The sequence below is a fragment of the Cydia fagiglandana genome, chromosome Z, assembly GCF_963556715.1.
Source record: "Cydia fagiglandana chromosome Z, ilCydFagi1.1, whole genome shotgun sequence".
Taxonomy (NCBI): domain Eukaryota; kingdom Metazoa; phylum Arthropoda; class Insecta; order Lepidoptera; family Tortricidae; genus Cydia; species Cydia fagiglandana.
Window position 1 is genome coordinate 41,369,236 of NC_085959.1, and position 19,303 is coordinate 41,388,538.

General features: G+C 36.7%; 2 protein-coding genes across 3 annotated transcripts in view; one reads left to right on the forward strand and one right to left on the reverse strand.

Annotated features, from left to right (window-relative positions):
* Positions 1 to 19,303, forward strand: part of LOC134678400 (ecdysone-induced protein 74EF) — a 263,550-nt gene that overhangs the window by 162,271 nt on the left and 81,976 nt on the right. The window lies entirely within an intron of this gene.
* On the reverse strand, positions 570 to 17,866 carry LOC134678425 (uncharacterized). Of its 2 annotated transcripts, XM_063537001.1 has the most exons (5): positions 17,754 to 17,866; positions 17,363 to 17,491; positions 10,701 to 10,847; positions 9,909 to 10,001; positions 570 to 5,075 (listed from the first exon to the last, which is right to left on the reverse strand). In XM_063537001.1, exons 1-5 carry the CDS (start codon positions 17,811 to 17,813, stop codon positions 5,067 to 5,069), a joined length of 438 nt encoding a protein of 145 aa, XP_063393071.1. In that variant the 5' UTR covers positions 17,814 to 17,866; the 3' UTR covers positions 570 to 5,066. The 2 variants fall into 2 exon arrangements, with proteins under 2 accessions (XP_063393071.1, XP_063393070.1); XM_063537000.1 differs by lacking the exon at positions 570 to 5,075 and having other exon boundaries at positions 9,359 to 10,001.

Genomic DNA, 19,303 nt, shown 5'->3' on the forward strand with positions numbered 1-19,303 from the left:
TGCTTCTGTTTGCAAATTCAACAATTACCCAACGGCAAGTCAGGTAGGTCGGTAGGTAGTCGTGCACCAGGTTGAAGGCCCATCACAGCTTGTCCCACAAAGGGCCAACATTGTAACTTTAACGTTGGGCCTTGTGTAGGATTCTTACAATACTACTGTAGGTAAATAGTTGTGTAATTCATAGTGGGCGTATCCTACAGTCTAATTATGTAATGGGCTTTTGTTTACGAGTCCTACAGTTACCCTACGTTAAGTAAGTGGTTGTGTAATACGACGTTGGGCCTTTGCTTATAAATATTACAATTACACTACGGTAGGCATTGGTTGTATCCACATGAAGGCCCTAGGCAGCAGTTATTGTTAATCTTTTTTGTATCGTTCCAATTTTAGTATATGTACTGCCGAAGCAAGTACACTTACTCCAGCACTATTATGCGATTTGAATTCTTTAAGGTACATCGTAGGTACATAAGGTAATTATGAAAATGGCAAATAATAAATAAACACAAAATTATTAAATGAAAGAAACCCGTCAACACAATAATTTATTTAACATTCAGAATACACAAGTTAACATTTTTGAAATTACAATAACATCGATGTACAAATTTGACATCAATCTAAGTTCACAACATAAATTTCACACAAATCTAAGTATATGATATGATTATTAATACGCCAATTATTTTAGCATATAATAATTAATTATTTAACAAATTGGCAAAGTCGTTAACTCCTCGTGCTAATATTGATGCCCGAGCAAGTGAAGGATTCCAAAATTGTACCACGAGCGTAGAGTGATTCGAAAAGTGGAATCTTGAACTGGTTTGCATTTCAAGATTGGGCTCTTTTGATTCGTTTTGACGAGTTCAATTCTTTTCACCACACCAGCTCGGAAAGGCTTACTTTGCACTTCAAAAACTGATAGCAAAGTTGCATTTTATCCACATGTGAGACAAAGTAAACAAATGCAAATTTTGAGTAGTTTTCTTATGTTTGCTGGTAGGATTGACTTTTAAATGATGATTTTGGATGATAAATATTTAATAACATTCATTTGGATTTGATTTTGTTTGATATTTACATTTAATATTTGCTTTGGGTTGGTGTGGTGAAAAATTTTGTGTGTCACTCGGGGGCAAATTTTGTTTAACCCTCGTGCTTTGAAACCCTCGCAACGCTCAAGATTCCATTTTTCGAACCACTCGCTACGCTCGTGGTTCAATTTTGGAATCTTTCGCTTGCTCGGCTATCATCAGCACGATCGGTTAAACAACAACTTTGCTATGTTTTTAATATATTTTTGACATTTATTAAAACAGATATTAAATAACAAAATATATAATTAATCATAAATCTAGCCCTAAATTAGCCTGAGGCATTGTTCCCAGGACGCTGGCCGCGTTCCCCCTCTGCACAGCGAGGCTGAGTTTTTGTGCAAAAAAAGGAGTATATTTTTTGGTCGTAACTTACATACATAACTTTATATAATGTACATTTTATCGTGTCAACACGCTACTCAATCTGGACTTATACAAATATTTAGGTACTTATTAGTTATATTTAATAAAAATAAAATCAGTTAGGTATACACAAAGTAGGCGGATTTAGACCTTAATGAGAGTTTAGAATTTGTTTTCATTATTAGGTATAATAATATTTGTTTTATAATTATTTGTATAATAAATTAATAAAGTCAGAAAATCTTCTTAATTAGTAACAATTAAACAACAATACATGTGTCTAATAAGAGTATACTTGTTTCACGAAATACAATAAAATACACATAATATTATAATAGTTCGTCCTAATGAAATACTTGATATCTTACAAATGACGTAGAAAAATACAAAAGAACCCTGTGCTTCCGGAGAGTGAAAAGTAGGTCATTGCGCTTGTTTTCGTCCACTTGACGAAATTTGAATATAGACATTATAAACTTACATCCTAATTGCAGCACAAATTTGGACTTATTGCAATCTTTAATGTCTAATCTATATATCTATCTACATAAAAATGATATTTCGCTGGTAGCAAATTAAAAATTAAATACATTATTTTATTTGGTAATCCGTCAAAAGTGGACGAAAACTAGAGCATGGACGGAAACTAGCACAACGACCCTATAGCGGGTCATATTTGGAGAATAATATCAATATCATAGAATGTCTTCATTTGGCCAAGTTTTACCCCCCTATTCATAAACACGCTACACGACTCGCTTAGCTAATAATCAATTGTCCGTATCTGTCATTTGAATTAAGTATTTGTAAGAAAGGGATAAAACATAATTTAACTAAATCAGTCCCGTAAGATTTCATGAATAGGGTGTTAGGTTTAGTACCGTCTTTACCATAAGGGCACACGGGGTTGCACGAGTCCCGTGCCCTGATCCCCAGGCCTCCCAAGAACAGACAGTAACAGTGTGTTTGATTACACATAATCAATAGAAGATTACAGTAGAAAAATGTTAGTTTTATTTGATTTCTTTACTTTCCAAAAGGGATGTGCCCAAGGGCCCCAGCATAGTATTAGACGGCCCTGGTTAGATTTCAATAACTTAATTTTTTTTTCATTATGCAAAAGGAATTTTAGTTGAGCTTTTACCACTATGTGTTGTAGAGATCCTAATTATCCTAATTAGGATTGTTCATTTTTTTTCAAATGTTCTATTTCGAAAACCATTTCGAGATATAAGGTTTTTAAACAGTTTCCGACATTTGCTGCTATATAATAATTGAGGATTGAAGATATTTCAACAAATATCCTTATGACCTTAGTTTGACCTTCTCCTGGGCTGAATGTAAAGTCATTGCATAATAAAAGTTATCGAACCATAGTAAATAAATCCGTCACTCACGTATTGTCAAAGTTATCATTGTCATCGATTGTCATAACAAAATTTTTCAGTTAAACCGCTGCGCTTGTTTGTTACAATTTGATTTATAATTAATACCTAAACAGTAGATTTCATTGCTTAATAATATATCAAAAACCTTGTTCCTATGTGTGGGAATGATTCACAAAAATAATAGTTCGAATCCACGAAGACCTACGACGTGAAAGATGGTGCCGTGAATTAAACTTGGAATACCTACCTACTTCACGTGTTACACACAGTATTGCTGTGAGAATCACGTCGATGTAAGTATAAAATTAATATTAATTTACTACAATTAAGTATTTAAAAGCTCACTTTATTGGTAGGGTCGTGGTATCTATTTATTTTCTGTGGTAATGTAGCCAGAGTATCTAAAGGCAAACCGTTAAACAGAGATGGTGCCTACTAGAAAGAAGGAATATACAAGAATATATAGCCATACTCAAAATTCAGCCTGAAACTGCTTTAAAAAGATATAATTTCTAATTTCCAGGTACATGTTGCAGTTCAAGCTGCTGATATCATGGTGGACAAGACTTAATAAAGAGTTGTGAATAATAAAACATGTTTTTGTTTACCTACTTTTTTATTCATTTGGGAAATATGTTATATATGTTTCCAAAAAAAATAGTAACTTTACATTAAATGTATGTTTATGATGTTCTGCACGAGCATCTGACAATGATGGCTTCTTGTTGACCATCCAGAAGAGAAGTGTATGGTTTGTTATTTACTCTGTTCCCAGGCATTATTTACGGTCGTAAAGTATTACGACGATTAATAATTAATATGACGTTCGTTTCAATACAAAATGCTCAACTTTGTTCTGGGCCCAAGTGCAGTTACATATGTCACAGCTGTATCTAAATAGGAATCACGATGACCTGAAATAATAGGATATAATTAGTAAAATTGGCATGTTCCTAATATAGTAGTATAAGTATGTAGTACAATATCCAAACAATGGTGACAAGCCGGTAGAAAGCACCCACTGGGTGCTAAGCTACCTTTAGCAATGGACGCTTGTAACGATTTTATGAATCCAATCTTCTTACAAATCGAATCAGTTAAAATATATATGATGTAGGTAACTTACATTTGTATTTATGCTCCCTTGATTTCAGCCAAGTTATGGTTGGAGTTGGATGCTATATGGATACATACTCCAATAAAACTAAGTTATATTAGGTATATAACTTAGGCAGATTTCTGGAATCAGCTTTCTCAAATTTATAGCGTAGGTATTTTGAAATTAATGATTCAAAATAAACGAGTTTTCCATTCCAGACGATTGTTATTTATAGAAACACGTGACACTGACATTGTCGACAGGTGACATTACAATCAATTGACAATGACAACTATTTTTTTAATGCTTGTTGTTGCTTGTGCATTATCCTAATCAGCCGACGACATGTAATTTACGAGAAGTCGTATCTCATATTTTCAATAAATTATAAATATTCAACCGAGCCACGAATTACTTAATCATTCAAATTGGTATCTTAAATTAACCTATATTTTCAGAAAATAAAATAAAAATGGGGGTCTAAAAAAAATGAACAATCCTAATTTAAGACATTAAAGTTTAAACTGTATGTTAGTACCTATATCTAGTGACCATAGGCCATAACTAAAGTCGCACACAACAACAATATCATATTGACGGAGTTTTAGAATTAGTGTTACATTTTTTGTACCGATAGCCAAATTGTAAGATTTTTAATTTAGCTCAAGTCCCATTCATTCATTCAATACTATTTTTACTGTATAGATGGGCCAGGTGATCTTAAGAGACTCTATACTTGACACCTAGCATGAAATTTAGCGTGGTCCGACTCTAATAACGTCAACTTTTCTATCACTCCAACGTGCCTGGATCAAACTGTAAAAAATTGATGATACTCGGATTGAACTCGATATCAGACAAATTAATATCGCTATTATGGACGCTCGCCGGCGTATCATCGCTAAAATCGTTCGAGTCGTCGAACTGAGCGAGATCTATCTTCAAAGCATCGGAATGTATGGGGCTGTCTTGGTTGTCAGTGCATGCACATCTAATATATGGGTAGCCCGTGTATGGAAGGAACATGAGGTTGATCGGGGTGACAAGAAGCCGCTGGAAGCCTACGTGGGACTCCGCTTGCTGACGAGTATGGCAATACTCGTCCTGGTGAATTTGTTATTCTTCCTGAAAAACAAATGTTATTATTACAGCGACCTTAACGGTTCGTTACGACCAAAGATGTGCGAGGATGCGTTGCGAGGGATGTTTTTTTAATGTCGGCTGTACACACTCGTCGAGACACCCCGAGACAGGCCGAGAGCCACTGTGTACAGACTGCTCTCGTCTTGTCTCGTCTCGCCGTTCGCTGATTGCGGTCACTGTCACTTAAAAATAAAAATACTTTTAATATTATTAAAAAATAATTAAAATGTTGATAAATTTTGAGCGGTTGAAACGCTTATTATTTGGCGCGAATTCGACCGAACAGATGACGTGCTTCTTAGTGGCGAGTCATGGCATAATAAATAAAATAAATAAATAAACAGTGTGTTCTTGGTCTTAACAATTCGTTGAAACGAGTGACGTCACGTGACGTTTTGGACTAACGGCGTTGCGTTTCACCCACTAGCTTTTCGCGGGCCAATTGTTGTACTTTTTATTTATTATTTAAAGCAATTATTTAAATAATAATTGAATAACGCAAATGCATTTATAACATGATATAACGGCAACAAACATCCGAATAAAAATATTGCGTTCAGATATAAACTTCATGCATGAGGCTAATTAATTCTATCCCATCAAAAACATAAATGTAAAAAAGGAGAGCCAAGTTCAATACAAAAATTATGCTTGGCTGTGGGGTTCGCCGCAAAAAGAATGGAGATTTAAATGAGTGCCAAGTTCTATGCAAAATCGAAATATGTATTTATAGGAACAAAATAACATTATAAACAAGTATTAAACTCTATTTCTTTGCTTTATTGGATACCTATAAGAGTTGCTGTTATTTAAAAAAATGCGAGATCTTAAAGCAGGTTAGATTTGACTTGGCCAGTTTTCATTACATCAGTCATTTTATAAAGTTATTCAACATATATAGTTTGTAATTCTGATAAAAACTGGCCAAGCCAAATCTAACCTACTTTAAGATCTCACATTTTTTTTAAATAACAGCAATTGTTATAGGTATCCAATAAAGCAAAGAAATAGAGTTTAATACTTGTTTATAATGTTATTTTGTTCCTATAAATACATATTTCGATTTTGCATAGAACTTGGCACTCATTTAAATCTCCATTCTTTTTGCGGCGAACCCCACAGCCAAGCATAATTTTTGTATTGAACTTGGCTCTCCTTTTTTACATTTATGTTTTTGATGGGATATCAATACTTTTTGTAAAGAAAACTAGGCAGGTATTGAGATTTAATGTTTTTTCTTGTGTTTCCGCTGCATGTTTTTTACTTCTGTTCTTTGTATTAATTATGTGGTGCCGCGCGCCGCCAACGACACACCGTTGGCCGGTTGTTTAGCGCGTATTACAGGTTTTTTGTATGGGGACCCCCCCTATTTTTTAACTTTTTTTATTTTTAGATTTTTTCCTACGCTTACACACAATTACCGAGCTGGATTCCAAATTTCATCCTTCTAGGTCATCTGGAAGTAGGTTAGGTTTAGGTACTATATGTCAGTCACAATAAAAAATAAATTTGTATGGGAACCCCCCCTATTTATTAACTTTTTTTTGTTTTTAGATTTTTTCCTACGCTTACACACAATAACCGAGCTGGATTCCAAATTTCATCCTTCTAGGTCATCTGGAAGTAGGTTAGGTTTAGGTACTTATATGTCAGTCACAATAAAAAATGTTTTTTTTGTATGGGGACCCCCCCTATTTTATAACTTTTTTTAATTTTTAGATTTTTTCCTACGCTTTCACACAATAACTGAGCTGGATTCCAAATTTCATCCTTCTAGGTCATCTGGAAGTAGGTTAGGTTTAGGTACTTATATGTCAGTCACAATAAAAAATGGTTTTTTTGTATGGGGACCCCCCCTATTTAATAACTTTTTTTAATTTTTAGATTTTTTCCTACGCTTTCACACAATAACTGAGCTGGATTCCAAATTTCATCTTTCTAGGTCATCTGGAAGTAGGTTAGGTTTAGGTACTATAGGTATGTCAGTCAGTCTTAAAATTTACGACTTTTTGACCTTCATATCTTTATAACCGTTTGAGCTAGCTTCATGAAATTTGGGCTTCTAGATGTCCTTATGGATATAATTAAACACACGTAGTTTTATGTGTTTACGTTAAAGATGTTTTGAGTTATAGAAGGGTCAAAAGTGGCACCAAGTGGTTCGTGTAATATTACACTTGGCGCTGGCTAGCCAGTTCCTTTGCTTGAACTTGGCTTGACACGCTGCCGCGTGTCTAGATTTTAAACACCTAAACCAAACCAAACATGTAATAGTTATTTTTTTTACAAGGGGGCAGTGGTTGTTTAACCGCTCGTGCTAATATTGATACCCAAGCCAGCGAAATATTCCAAAAATGAACCACGAGCGTAGTGAATGATTCGAAAAATGGAATATTGAGCGTTGCGAGGGTTTCAAAGCACGAGGGTTAAACAAAATTTGCCCCCGGGTGAAACACAAAATTTTTCACCACACCAACCCGAAGCAAATATTAAATGTAAAAATAAATATCAAACAAAATCAAATCCAAATGAATGTTATTAACATACCTGGGATAACTCGGGGCATCTATACGAAAGTGATGTAGCAAAATATTTTATCGACAAAAAAACATATCGATATTACTGTCAACATCTAAATGTTATTCGACATAAATAAATATTACTTATTTTTTCCACGTTTTTAAATAAAAAACTAAACAAATAAAAACTAGTAACTTAGTACTTATTAGTTTATAGTATTATTAGTTAAAACTAGTAACTTAAAATAGTTTTCAAAATACATATGTTACAATTAATATTTTTTCCATATTCGTCGGTATTGATTGCCGTCTAGATAAAAATCTAAACCTTTTTATAGTAATGGAGAATTTTCATGATCACATGAATTATATCTACATCTTTTTTATCGATATGAGATCCCTAGAACTTGCCCCGAGTTATCCCAGGTATGGTTATTAAATATTTATCATCCAAAATCATGATTTAAAAGTCAATTCTACTAGCAAACATAGGAAAGCAACTGAAAATTTGCATTTGATTACTTTGCCTCACATGTGAATAAAATTCAACTTTGCTATCAGTTTTTGAAGTGCAAAGTAAGCCTTTCCGAGCTGGTGTGGTGAAAAATCATTTAATCAGTTGGGGCCACATGCACCATTCGCTAACCCGGGGTTAACTGGTTAAACCTTAAGTTGCCATGGTTACCAGTACAATTTGACACTGGGATAACGGTTTAACAGGTTATCTCCGGGTTAGTGGGAAGGTGCAATTGACTCTTACATAGTTAAACGAAATACATATAAAAATTAACATAAGTGCACATACTTATTCCGAATCATCGCAGCACCTATAAAGTGCAACACATCGATTCCAAGCACATTCAATCTTATTTATATACAATGCAGTAACCTGATTCGAAACCAAACAGAGCGTACAATAAAAAAAACACATGGAACAATACTAAAACACTGTAAGCCATAACAACACAACACAACGATTAAGTTTTCACCCATACCCGTACAGATGTTTCCATTTCTCCCCTTTGTGTTGCGCCGAACTCCCTATTAGTATTGGCATAAGTCGCTTGTGACGTGCCGTATAAGCTGCGGTAGAGCGCCTGACCATTGGCATAGGCATCTGAGACAGGTCGATTCAAAGGTTCATCAGGAACATAGGCCGTTCTAAATCGTTGCCCGATAGGATTGTATTGGCTGTAGGCACTGTAAGCATATGCATGATTTTGTCCGGCCATACGCATACACTGCTCACAGTTAGGATCAAAGGTAGGCTCGGCAATACCTCCTTGCATAACATGACTTGGACCTGCTACTGGACTACTTTCTTCCGTGTTTTGAGGCTCCATGGAGTCTGTAGGGCCTTTTACAGTTTGAATGAAATTATAGTTGCACCATAGGCAGACCCCTGGAACGGTCATCGGTAGCGCAGTGAGAAAATCCCTTACCGGGTTAGTTGGCCACACATGAACCACCGGCTCGCCAACATGGTCAAACACATTTTCCATTTGATCAGTCCCTTGCTCAACTGCCCGCATCTGGTCTATTTGCCCTGTGTCTTGGTCATTTGACTCCATCTCTACCGTAATCGGCATGGCCTCCTGTTCAGTTTCGCACATAGCGGCAGCGGCCTCGATCTGCTCGCACGTCATTTGGTCAATCCCGATTGCCGCCACCTGTACCTGTAGTACAAGTTGGTCATTTGGCTCAACTCCTTGGTCGGATGCCACCGTTTGTACATTTTCCCCGGCACTTGCCCCTGTCACAGTTTCTGCAGGCCGCCTCTGAGGATCAATCGCGAATATTCGCTGTTACGCGGCACTTTTGTCAAGTAAAATGTAACCCTGTGAACCCCACGGCCGCCTATAGTGCGCGGCGCGTCCTTGTGAAACTCCTCGGAAAGCACGAAGATTGATATTGGCGGTCAAAGGGATAAACAAGATTGAACCAACATTTATTTTTTAATCCACTTTACATTCTAGGAAGAGTTTTCAATTTTACTTCTTTTTTTTTAAATCACCTTAGAATCCTTAGATTAAGTACAGGAGTAAAAAAAGAGTTTAAATAAATCCTACCGCACTGCCCGTAAGGCTAAATGACGACTTTGGTGGTAAATGTTCTCTTTCATAGACTCTGGCCACGCTAACTTTGCACTAACTTGGCAGTAAGTATCCCTATAAGCTCCATACTTGACAACTACGTCTTGCTAAAGCTTGGCATGAAACTTAGCGTGGAGTCTACTTGTTTTTTCGGATCAAGAATGAAGGAGATAGCAACATGCATGATGAGCCATTAGATTTACCTTTCTCCTTCTTTCTGGGTTAATTGCCTTATGGTTGTTGACTATCCATTCCATAGTGGTAAATAGTTTGTGAGCTAGAGGCGGAAAAACGTCCTGGAAAAAAAACATTGGGAATAGTTACCAAACTATGAATTCAAAATAAGTGGTAAGCTCCAAGTGTGCTTAGAAATGTTAAAATAGTTTTTGTTTTTACAGTTTTTACCAATTTTTAGGGTTACCACAAAACGAAAAAGCAGAACCCTTAAAGCCTTATACGATCACTTTGTTGTCCGTCCGTCTGTCTATCAAGAGCCTTTATCTTGAAAACGCGTGGAGGTATAGACTTGAAATTAAACCCATATAGGTACTTAGGTCTACAGCCCCTTGAAGCTGTGAAACAAATCAAACTTCTAATTTAATGTAAAAAAAGATACGGTCATTTATGCCAAAAACGTATATTTTGACACTCAAGGGAATCGAAATTTATAAGCCTTTATTCCCGTTGACCTAGACTAGGACTATGAAATTTGGCAAGTAATATCGTCTTACACAACAAGTGCAGGAAAAAAACTGAAAACTATATTTTTTATGTAATAATAATAATAAAAATAAGTTACATTTGTCACACACACAAGTTGTTTGTGTTGTTTGTGTGTGCGTACACTCTCGGTGGGCGAGTCTGACTCGCACTCGGCCGGTTTTTGGGCTAATGTAAAACATTCCAGGACCCAAAACTCCGGGGTGTTATTACTAGAACGTGTCTTGTATCTTACATTAATACCTATGGACATTGTTGACAAAATAATTGCTTACCTTGACAAAAATGGCGTAAAAAACGGGCGCTCCGGATGTCCAATGGACGAAGCCAAGTATATGCGCTGTGGAAGGTCTCCCCGCGTACGGAACACGCACTTTGATGTAGCGCAGGGACACGCGGACCTCTATTGAGCTGTCCTCTGTCTAAAAAATACAAAAATGTTCAATTCACAAAAAACTGGTTACAAGAAATGATATCCATTAGAGACCAAACTAAGATGGGCCTATGCCTGCATGCACTGTAGGGGGCAGCACAGTGGCCCACAATTTTTTAACGCGAAACGATAATGTGAAGGTTATGCAACCGTACATCGGCCCACAAGATGGCAGAATCTACTCATCATCATCATCCTCGCTTTGTTTACTTTTGTTATTCTCGGGTGTGTTAATTTTATTTATATTTTAATTTTAAAACAAATATTGTTGTATATATATATATATATAAGTAATTTTTAAGCCGAAAACAATTTTTAATTTCCTGGCTCTCCCTTTCATAAACCAATTCGTTGTACATAGGGGCTATTCATAAATTACGTCATTTCAAATTAGGGGGGGGGGGTCTGGACATCGGATGATGGTATGGTAGCATGACGTAGGAGGAAACGGGGTCATCAGAAGCATGATTTTTGGATGATTTAGGCGGGGGGGTCAAAAATCGTCAAAAATCGATGACGTAATTTATGGACAGCCCCATAGGATTGTTATAGCCTGAATATTAGATATCCAATTAGTCTGATTCTAACTAGTGGGATGTGTCGCCCACAAGATATTACATTACTGAATATACTCATTAGTGCACTTTCAATCCACGTAATTATCCACAGATGTATACCTACCTACTCGTACATAGACGTAATTCGAAAAAATTTCAAACCTCCGTGTGTTAGCCACCCTGGGAAACACTTCTTGCCGAATCGTGTGGTAGATATGTGGAACTTTCTAACAGAAACTTGTTACTGCGCCGTCGGTCAATATTTTCAAAAATAGTCTGGATATACATTTTAGAAGTTTAAAAACTGCAACTTAAAATAAAAGTGCTCGATATACACGCATCAGCTTCAAGAGCTGCTAGTGCAGCGGTCGGCAACCTTTTAGCAACCAAGGGCCACATAGCTGGTAGCCGACCGCTGTGCGAGTGTATCAAATAAAATAATAAATACTAATAATAATATCGTTACAGCTTTAAAACAACCTCGCAAGGTCCAATTGGCACCAAATAAAGTAGCATTTTCCAAAGTTTACTAAACAAGGTTCAAAATAAAAATAATATAATAATAATTTTGTAAGCCTTACGTGGATAATGAAACCAAAAGGAAAATTTAATTCAGTCGGTGCCATAATAAAAGTATTCGACGTGGGTACTTAAGTTGTGGCACTTACTGTACTCATGTAAGAGTTGTATAATTTGTATATTGTATTTGGTTGGTAATTATAATTACAGTGATATGCAAAATCCTGCTGTTTTATGAACACTTTTACAAAAGAAATCTTATTTGTTAAGTCAAGGTTTCATAACAATTTAAAACAACTGTACTACAATTCTTCTTGGTTAATACATCATTTTTACTTTTTTTTTTACAAACAGTAGGCTTAACAATTATTTTTGACTGGGTAAGTTAATTGTCTCCGTCTTTAAACACCCTTGGGAAATATACTTGTTACGCAGTTTGCGTGGTCATAAATTTCAGTATCACACACCCTCGCAAAAAACGGTACCGAGAAGTCTAGGTACAATATTGGCAGGGCCGGATTAACCCTAAGTCAAAGTAGGCAACTGCCTAGGGGCCCCGCCTCGGCTAGAGGGCCCCGGCGACTCAGCGCGCACCAAATCAAATTTTGTTCCATAGGCTCAAAATTCATGAGTAAATTTTTTATTATTAGGCCCGATGAAGATCGATACCCGGCCTTTTAACACGGTTTCACAATTTGCGATATTGTCAAAAAATTTCGCGCTCGCTACGCTCGCGTTTATTTATAGTTCTTTAAATTGACCCTGTATCTACATGTTAGCTTAACTGGTGAATTAATAGAGGTACCTAGACCAAGAAATTGTTAATTATACGTCATAATTTCGTAGAAGTTTTGACGTTTAAAATTGTCTTCATAGTAATTTATGTAATTTTAATATATGGAAATTCTTTATTATTAGGTTGATTCTAATCATGTGGCTCGGCGTTTGGTCTTATGCTCGGGCAATGGCTGTTCAGCCTCTCAAAATATTGACTATTGAGAAAATCAACTTACTACTAGTGAGCTTAGCTTTTAGCCTCGCTTAAAATTGGCCATTAGAGGTAGATAAGAAAGTGGTGCTGAAGCTCTCATCTTTGGTATTCCACTGGGAATCGGCAAAAACTGATAGAATAAAGCTTTATGTCCACGCAATAAGAGCGAAAAAGACATCGTTCGATGTCTTTTTCGCTCGCGGAAAAAACGCAAACTTTTATTTCCCTGTACTGAATGTGCTGTGTGCAGAATTGACTGTAGGGGGCCCTGAGCTTCGCACTGCCTAGGGGCCCCGACATGCTTAATCCGGCCCTGAATATTGGAATTAATTAATCAATACGAATATTGCAGTGTACCTTATTTTCGCATTCCACCCACATCCAGCGCCACCCCATTCAGAGGGGGTATCGCGATATTGTAGTTGGAATATTGAATTTGTTTGATCTCTATCTTATTACATTTTTAGGGTTCCGTAAACAAAGAGTAAAAAACGGGACCCTATTACAAAGACTCCGCTGTCCGTCTGTCTGTCACCAGGCTGTATCTAGACAGTTAAAATTTTCATAGATGATGTATCAATATTTCTGTTGCCGCTAATATTTCTAACAAGAAATAAGTACTAAAATAAAATAAATATTTAAGTGGGGCCCATACAACAAACGTGATTTTTTTTTTGCGTAATGTTACGGAACCCTCGTGCGCGAGTCCGACTCGCACCCTGGCAGGTTTTGTTTTTTCATACATACTATATTGTTTTGCGAAATGAGAATGCACAATTAAATGGATTTTAAGATTATAGCCGCTGTTTTTTAGATTTTTTTCGGTTGTTACTCCGTCTTCTCTCGACCGATTCTAAAGTAAAGTAAAGTATTTATTAATTGTAAACTGTATACATACAGGAGATATCGAATCAACACTTGCCCATTTCGAGCATACAACACCATCTTAAAACTACTAACTAAACTAGCTTACTGACTAACTTATACTTAACAAAACTGGTGATTCCAGAAAAAACTCATTTAAGTTACAACACATTTAAATACATTTTCATTAACCAGTTTTTTAATTAAAACGATTCCCCTCTAACATTTTTATTTCAACTGGCAGGGCGTTAAAATCTCGTATTGCTGTATTGAATGTACATCTGTAAAAGATTAAGTTGTTTGATTTTGGGCAAACAAGATTAAATCTGTACTCTCTGAGATTATCTATCTGCGAGGATTTTTTCCTAAAAAAGGCGTCATTATTACAAAGAGATTATATTTTTACAAAGAGGCAAAGTTGTAGAATGTATAATCCAGTAAGAGTAAACAAATTACGTAAGGATTGTTCAGTATGCATGCGATATATTGTACGTAAGCATCGTTTTTGGAGGATAAATGTTCTCTGGATGTCTTCCGAGTTCCCCCAGAAAATGATACCGTATGTTTTGAAGGTATACATACAGATTGGTCCCATTTTATGCCGCGCGGTATAATATCGCCCGTCACGTCCCGCGGCAAATATAAAAAATGTAGCCGCGAAGGGTATCGTCCCTTAGAAAATTTGAATTTCGCGCCTCTTTCTACTGACATAGTTTTTTGACAGACGAACACGTTCTAAAAACTTTCAGTGTGTCCCTCTTATAATCCAACTAGCGACCCGCCCCGGCATCGACGGGTTAAGAAATTATACACCTAAACCTTCCTCAAGAATCACTCTATTGATAGGTGAAAACCGCATGAAAATATTTTAGTAGTTTTTGAGTTTATATCATACAATACAAACAAACACACAAACAGACAGACGCGGCGGGGGACTTAGTTTTATAAGGCGTATTATTACAGCATTCTCGTTCTTAGAAAATCCGATTTTATATGTAATTCAGTTTTTCAGGCTATTCCATGAAGCAATACGCTCCTAAGCTGTTTAGAGGGTGTGTTCCAAGAACGGGTGTTCAGGCAGGGGTGCGAAGCTCCTCCCGACGGGCAAACTCGGCTCCGTTCGGCTCAGCATTGCTCCGAGCAATTATTAGGGTTGACACAACTTGACGTCACGACCACAGATAAGATAATGGCTTGAATTTTGACAACCCTAAATAGCAAAAAGGGATAGTGCTAGTGATCAAAAAGACTCGAGCCCTGTGTAATGTTTAATTAGTAAAGTAGGCTAAAAGCCTATTAGTCTTTTAGGCGTCAAGACATGAGGCGAACCCTAAAAAAAGAGCTCACAGTGATCGAGTATTTTGGATCACTAGATAGTGCCGTATATTAAAAAGGGACCGCATGATTCGACCCTGAACCACTGTCATACTTCGGTGTTGTAGGAAGTTTGCTTTCTGTACGGTAGTACTATTATTTATTCTGTGGTTCAGGTTCCACTCCATACAACTCAATGAAAATGGACATTGGCAGAGGGCGAGGGGGATGCGGGTGATGGCGAGTCTTTGGGGAAGGGGGTGCTGTAGGCCCTGACCGCCTTGTTTCCCACCTAATGCTGCTATATTTAATTTCAGGATTTTCAGGCAGGTAACGCCTCAGCAATAAAATGTGACGTTCCACGGCAAAAGGTACATTATGGCGGCTGGCGCTTACGTCGAATAGCGCCACAATAATATTGGAGCGGCGTTAATAATAGCGTAAGCGCCAACCGCCATAAGGTACCTTTACCCGTGGGACGTCACAAATATTTTTCACCGTAATATTTTCTTTAAGCCGTCAAATTACTAAGGTATTATATTGATAGCTTTAATCCTGTATTAATTTACCCCTTATTCTTAACCGCGCTACACTCCTCAATTAGCTAATACAGTGGAACCTGGATAATTGCAATCTCAAGGGACCGGCCAGTTTCTGTCAATTAACCAGGTTTTTCATTTAAGCAGGTCGTGTCAATTAACGAGGTTCAAAAAATCGTTGTGTCAATTATAAAGGTTTTCATTAATAGAGGTAGCGTTCTGACAAATTTCTTTTATGGAGGCGCAAATGACCATTTAAAGTATATTTACACGCTTACGTTCTGGGTTTCTGGTCTATACCTATATTACTTCTGTCTATACTTGCACTTTTACACTACATTAATTACCACTATATTTTCTTATCATTTGAGTTTAAAAAATTCCCTTGAATTGTAGAAGAAAGTTTTATTAGAATGTAAAAAGCATACTTTGTTTTTTATTGATAAAAACTATTTCACCTACTACAGGCTGTGATAGATACGCAATAAATAAATTAAATTCTGGATGGAGATATAAATAAAATGATCATTGCTATTAAAATATTGTTTCTGCTGTCTACAACTACATTATTTCAATTACAGAGGTAATAAGTAAGACTCGTTTCAATAATAGAGGTAAAAACAAGAGCCAAAATAACTGATTTTTTAGCACAGTGTCAATTATAGAGGTCTTAAGTTGCGATGTGGTCAATTATAGAGGCAAAATTACGAAAAGCACTAAAATCTAAATTGCAATTATAGAGGTTCCAAAATTTCAATTATAGAGGCCTTTTGGTCTCAAGGGACCGGGACCGGACTTTTGGTTGCAATTATTGAGGTTTTCCATTTATCCAGGTGCCAATTAACCAGGTTTCACTGTAATTGTTTGTCTCTTATCTGTTATTTTGATTTATGTATTTGTTAGAAAGGGGTAAAACATCATTTATCCCATCCCAGTAATGTACCCATATGGTTTTATAGGTTAGAGCAGGGTGTCCAAACGTTTTTACCTGAGGGCTATATTGCGCCTAAGAAACATTCGTGCGGGCCATTATCGGTTTTTGCGCCGGGGGAGGGTGTTTGGTTGCTGCTGTTAGGAACAGTTTCACTCTCAATAAGTGCTGAACCCCTAGAGCCTGGCTCCCGCGGGCCGGACAGTGGCCACTCGCTTTGGGTGCCGGCGGCCCGGATTCGGCCCGCATCCCGGGGTTTGGAGACCCCTGGGTTAGAGAATAATTTTAAATACACTGAGTTTTAAGTGAATGATGTTTATTGATTGTTAAATAAAATTAGCAGTATAGAGTCCATCTAAGCTAATTTTACACTGACTTGAATAGAGTAATAGTAGTAGTAGACGAAGTGAAGGGAGTGTCATTAGAAAAATCATATTTTCATAGAAATTTGACATTAATGATGATATTGCACACTTTAACATTGCAAATGGCGTGCAGTTAGCTTTGTCCGATACTAGCTCTAGAATTAGCCAAGAAGAAAAAAAAGTAACATATTTAAAAAATATATATAAATAGGCACAAGCCATAATCTAGAGATCCCTGGTTCAATACCTATGCTTAATGTGCATAGAATACATGAGGCGGAGACAAATGGGAATTATTCACACAAAACCACATATTCTCATTGTGCCCAGCGAGGACAAATAGGAATAAACCCATGATATTGAGTCAGTGAGATTCTAAAGGTACACATACGAGTGTCACGAAGCAAAAATTACAGAAACTTACATCACGCAAAGTGTAGACCTGGCCCTGGCTGGAGAGGATTCCGATGGACCTGCACCGGAAGACGGAGTGCTGGTTCTTGGTAATCTTCACTATCAGCTTCTTCAGTGACAAAAACTCGTGGTAATCCTCCTGTAGATAGTAGAACATCGACATAATCTCGCGGCGTAAATCTAGCACTTTAACTTTTCAGATTATTTTGAAAAGTTTTTAGCGAGCGCAGTTTACCAAGGATTGTAGACTAATGAAGGATAATTTAGGCGGCCCGGGCCGCGCAGGTGCAGCGCACGGCCCACGCTCGACCTTGTTTACACGTGCATCGATACAAACACTGTTGACAACATTGCAGCGAACAAATGCAATCACTTCATTTAGCATCATTCAGGGCACTTACGTTGGCTATTTCTGAAGAACTCGGCATTTCGCGATACGATGAGTCCTTTACGAACGGCATAGCGAATTTTTTGAGACGGCGAATACATTCAAATTACAGTTCAATCCGTTTAAATAACGGAAAATGACTTTTCATAAATTTCAAGGTTATGTTTTGATGTCAAATGAGTTTTTTTTTACAAATATGGCCTTAAGCCATAGATATAATATACTGAAAGATTACGGTCGAAGCGGGCTGTCACTGTGACCACTTTTGTTTAGTGTACGATCATAGACATATGTATAATATACAGAGATTACGTCCAAGCGTGCTGTCACTGGGACCACTTTTGTTTAGTGTACGATTAACAATGTGGAAACACCTTGCTGTAGCCATGTCGATAAAGTGATATCGATAAACTATCGACATTTCTTGCATGTTTAATTTTACTTCAAAGGTTTAACGATACCTAAAATGAACAAAAACGATTTTATTCTTTATTGTGGTTATCAGATCACAATTTTATAGTCACTCCCCAGCAGGGAACCTAGGGAAAGTTCAGATATTTAATTAAAATACATAAATACCTAATAAAATATGTGTTCCACAATAATTGAATTATTTTATTACATTATAATATGTACATGTTTAACGAAGATATTGAAGCTTGAATTAATCGCTATTTCGTTCCGCTGTGTAGCGTTTATCGATATAAATAAATAAATAACATGATTAAAATCGACTTTTCACATCCCTAAAAGAGCACACATACCCCGGCTACTCACGTAACGATAAATCGTGGCGATCAAACTGTGCAGTCCGACTGTGCAGATAAATCGAACCGTGTGTATGACAAATCGTTACGATAAACGTATAGCCGGGGCATAGCCGGGGATATACGTTTTTACGCAACATCAAAGAATATAATACTCACTAGGAGAAGAACGATAACTCCATACAAAAAAATGTCCCCAAACGTTTATACGTTTATACTAGTAGCGCCGCGTTGTGTACCAAGAACTAAAGTTGACAACCTGTTTAGCCTGGCGGGTATTGGTAGGTAGTAATTCTGTTGAAAAACATATTTGTTATCTTCATATCACGAAATATATGAAAAATGCAAATATTACCCCTTGTTTTGGTATTATCAATTGATTTAAATAAAAGGCATATTTATGTGTATAACATTGTATAATTTTATTTATTAAAAATATATTTTACATATAGAAATATACACTGAAAATTAAACCCTGACAACTTAATAAAAAAAATTACATTAATAAAGCGCATTCACAAAGTTTCCAGTGTAATACAAATAAAACATTAGGCATGCCTACCTATTACACTTTACACACAGATACACTACACTTTACACACGGCATTTTACACAGATTTCCAACTTGTATTCATACATTTCTTCACGATTAATTAATACGCTTTCCAGATGCATTATGACTCGGTTCCTTCTGAACCCACTAAAACTGTGAATTTCACTTTGGCTGCTTCAACAGCCGTTGCTCCGCATTTAGCACATTTTCTATGTGCATTGATGTAATCCATGTAGGTACAGA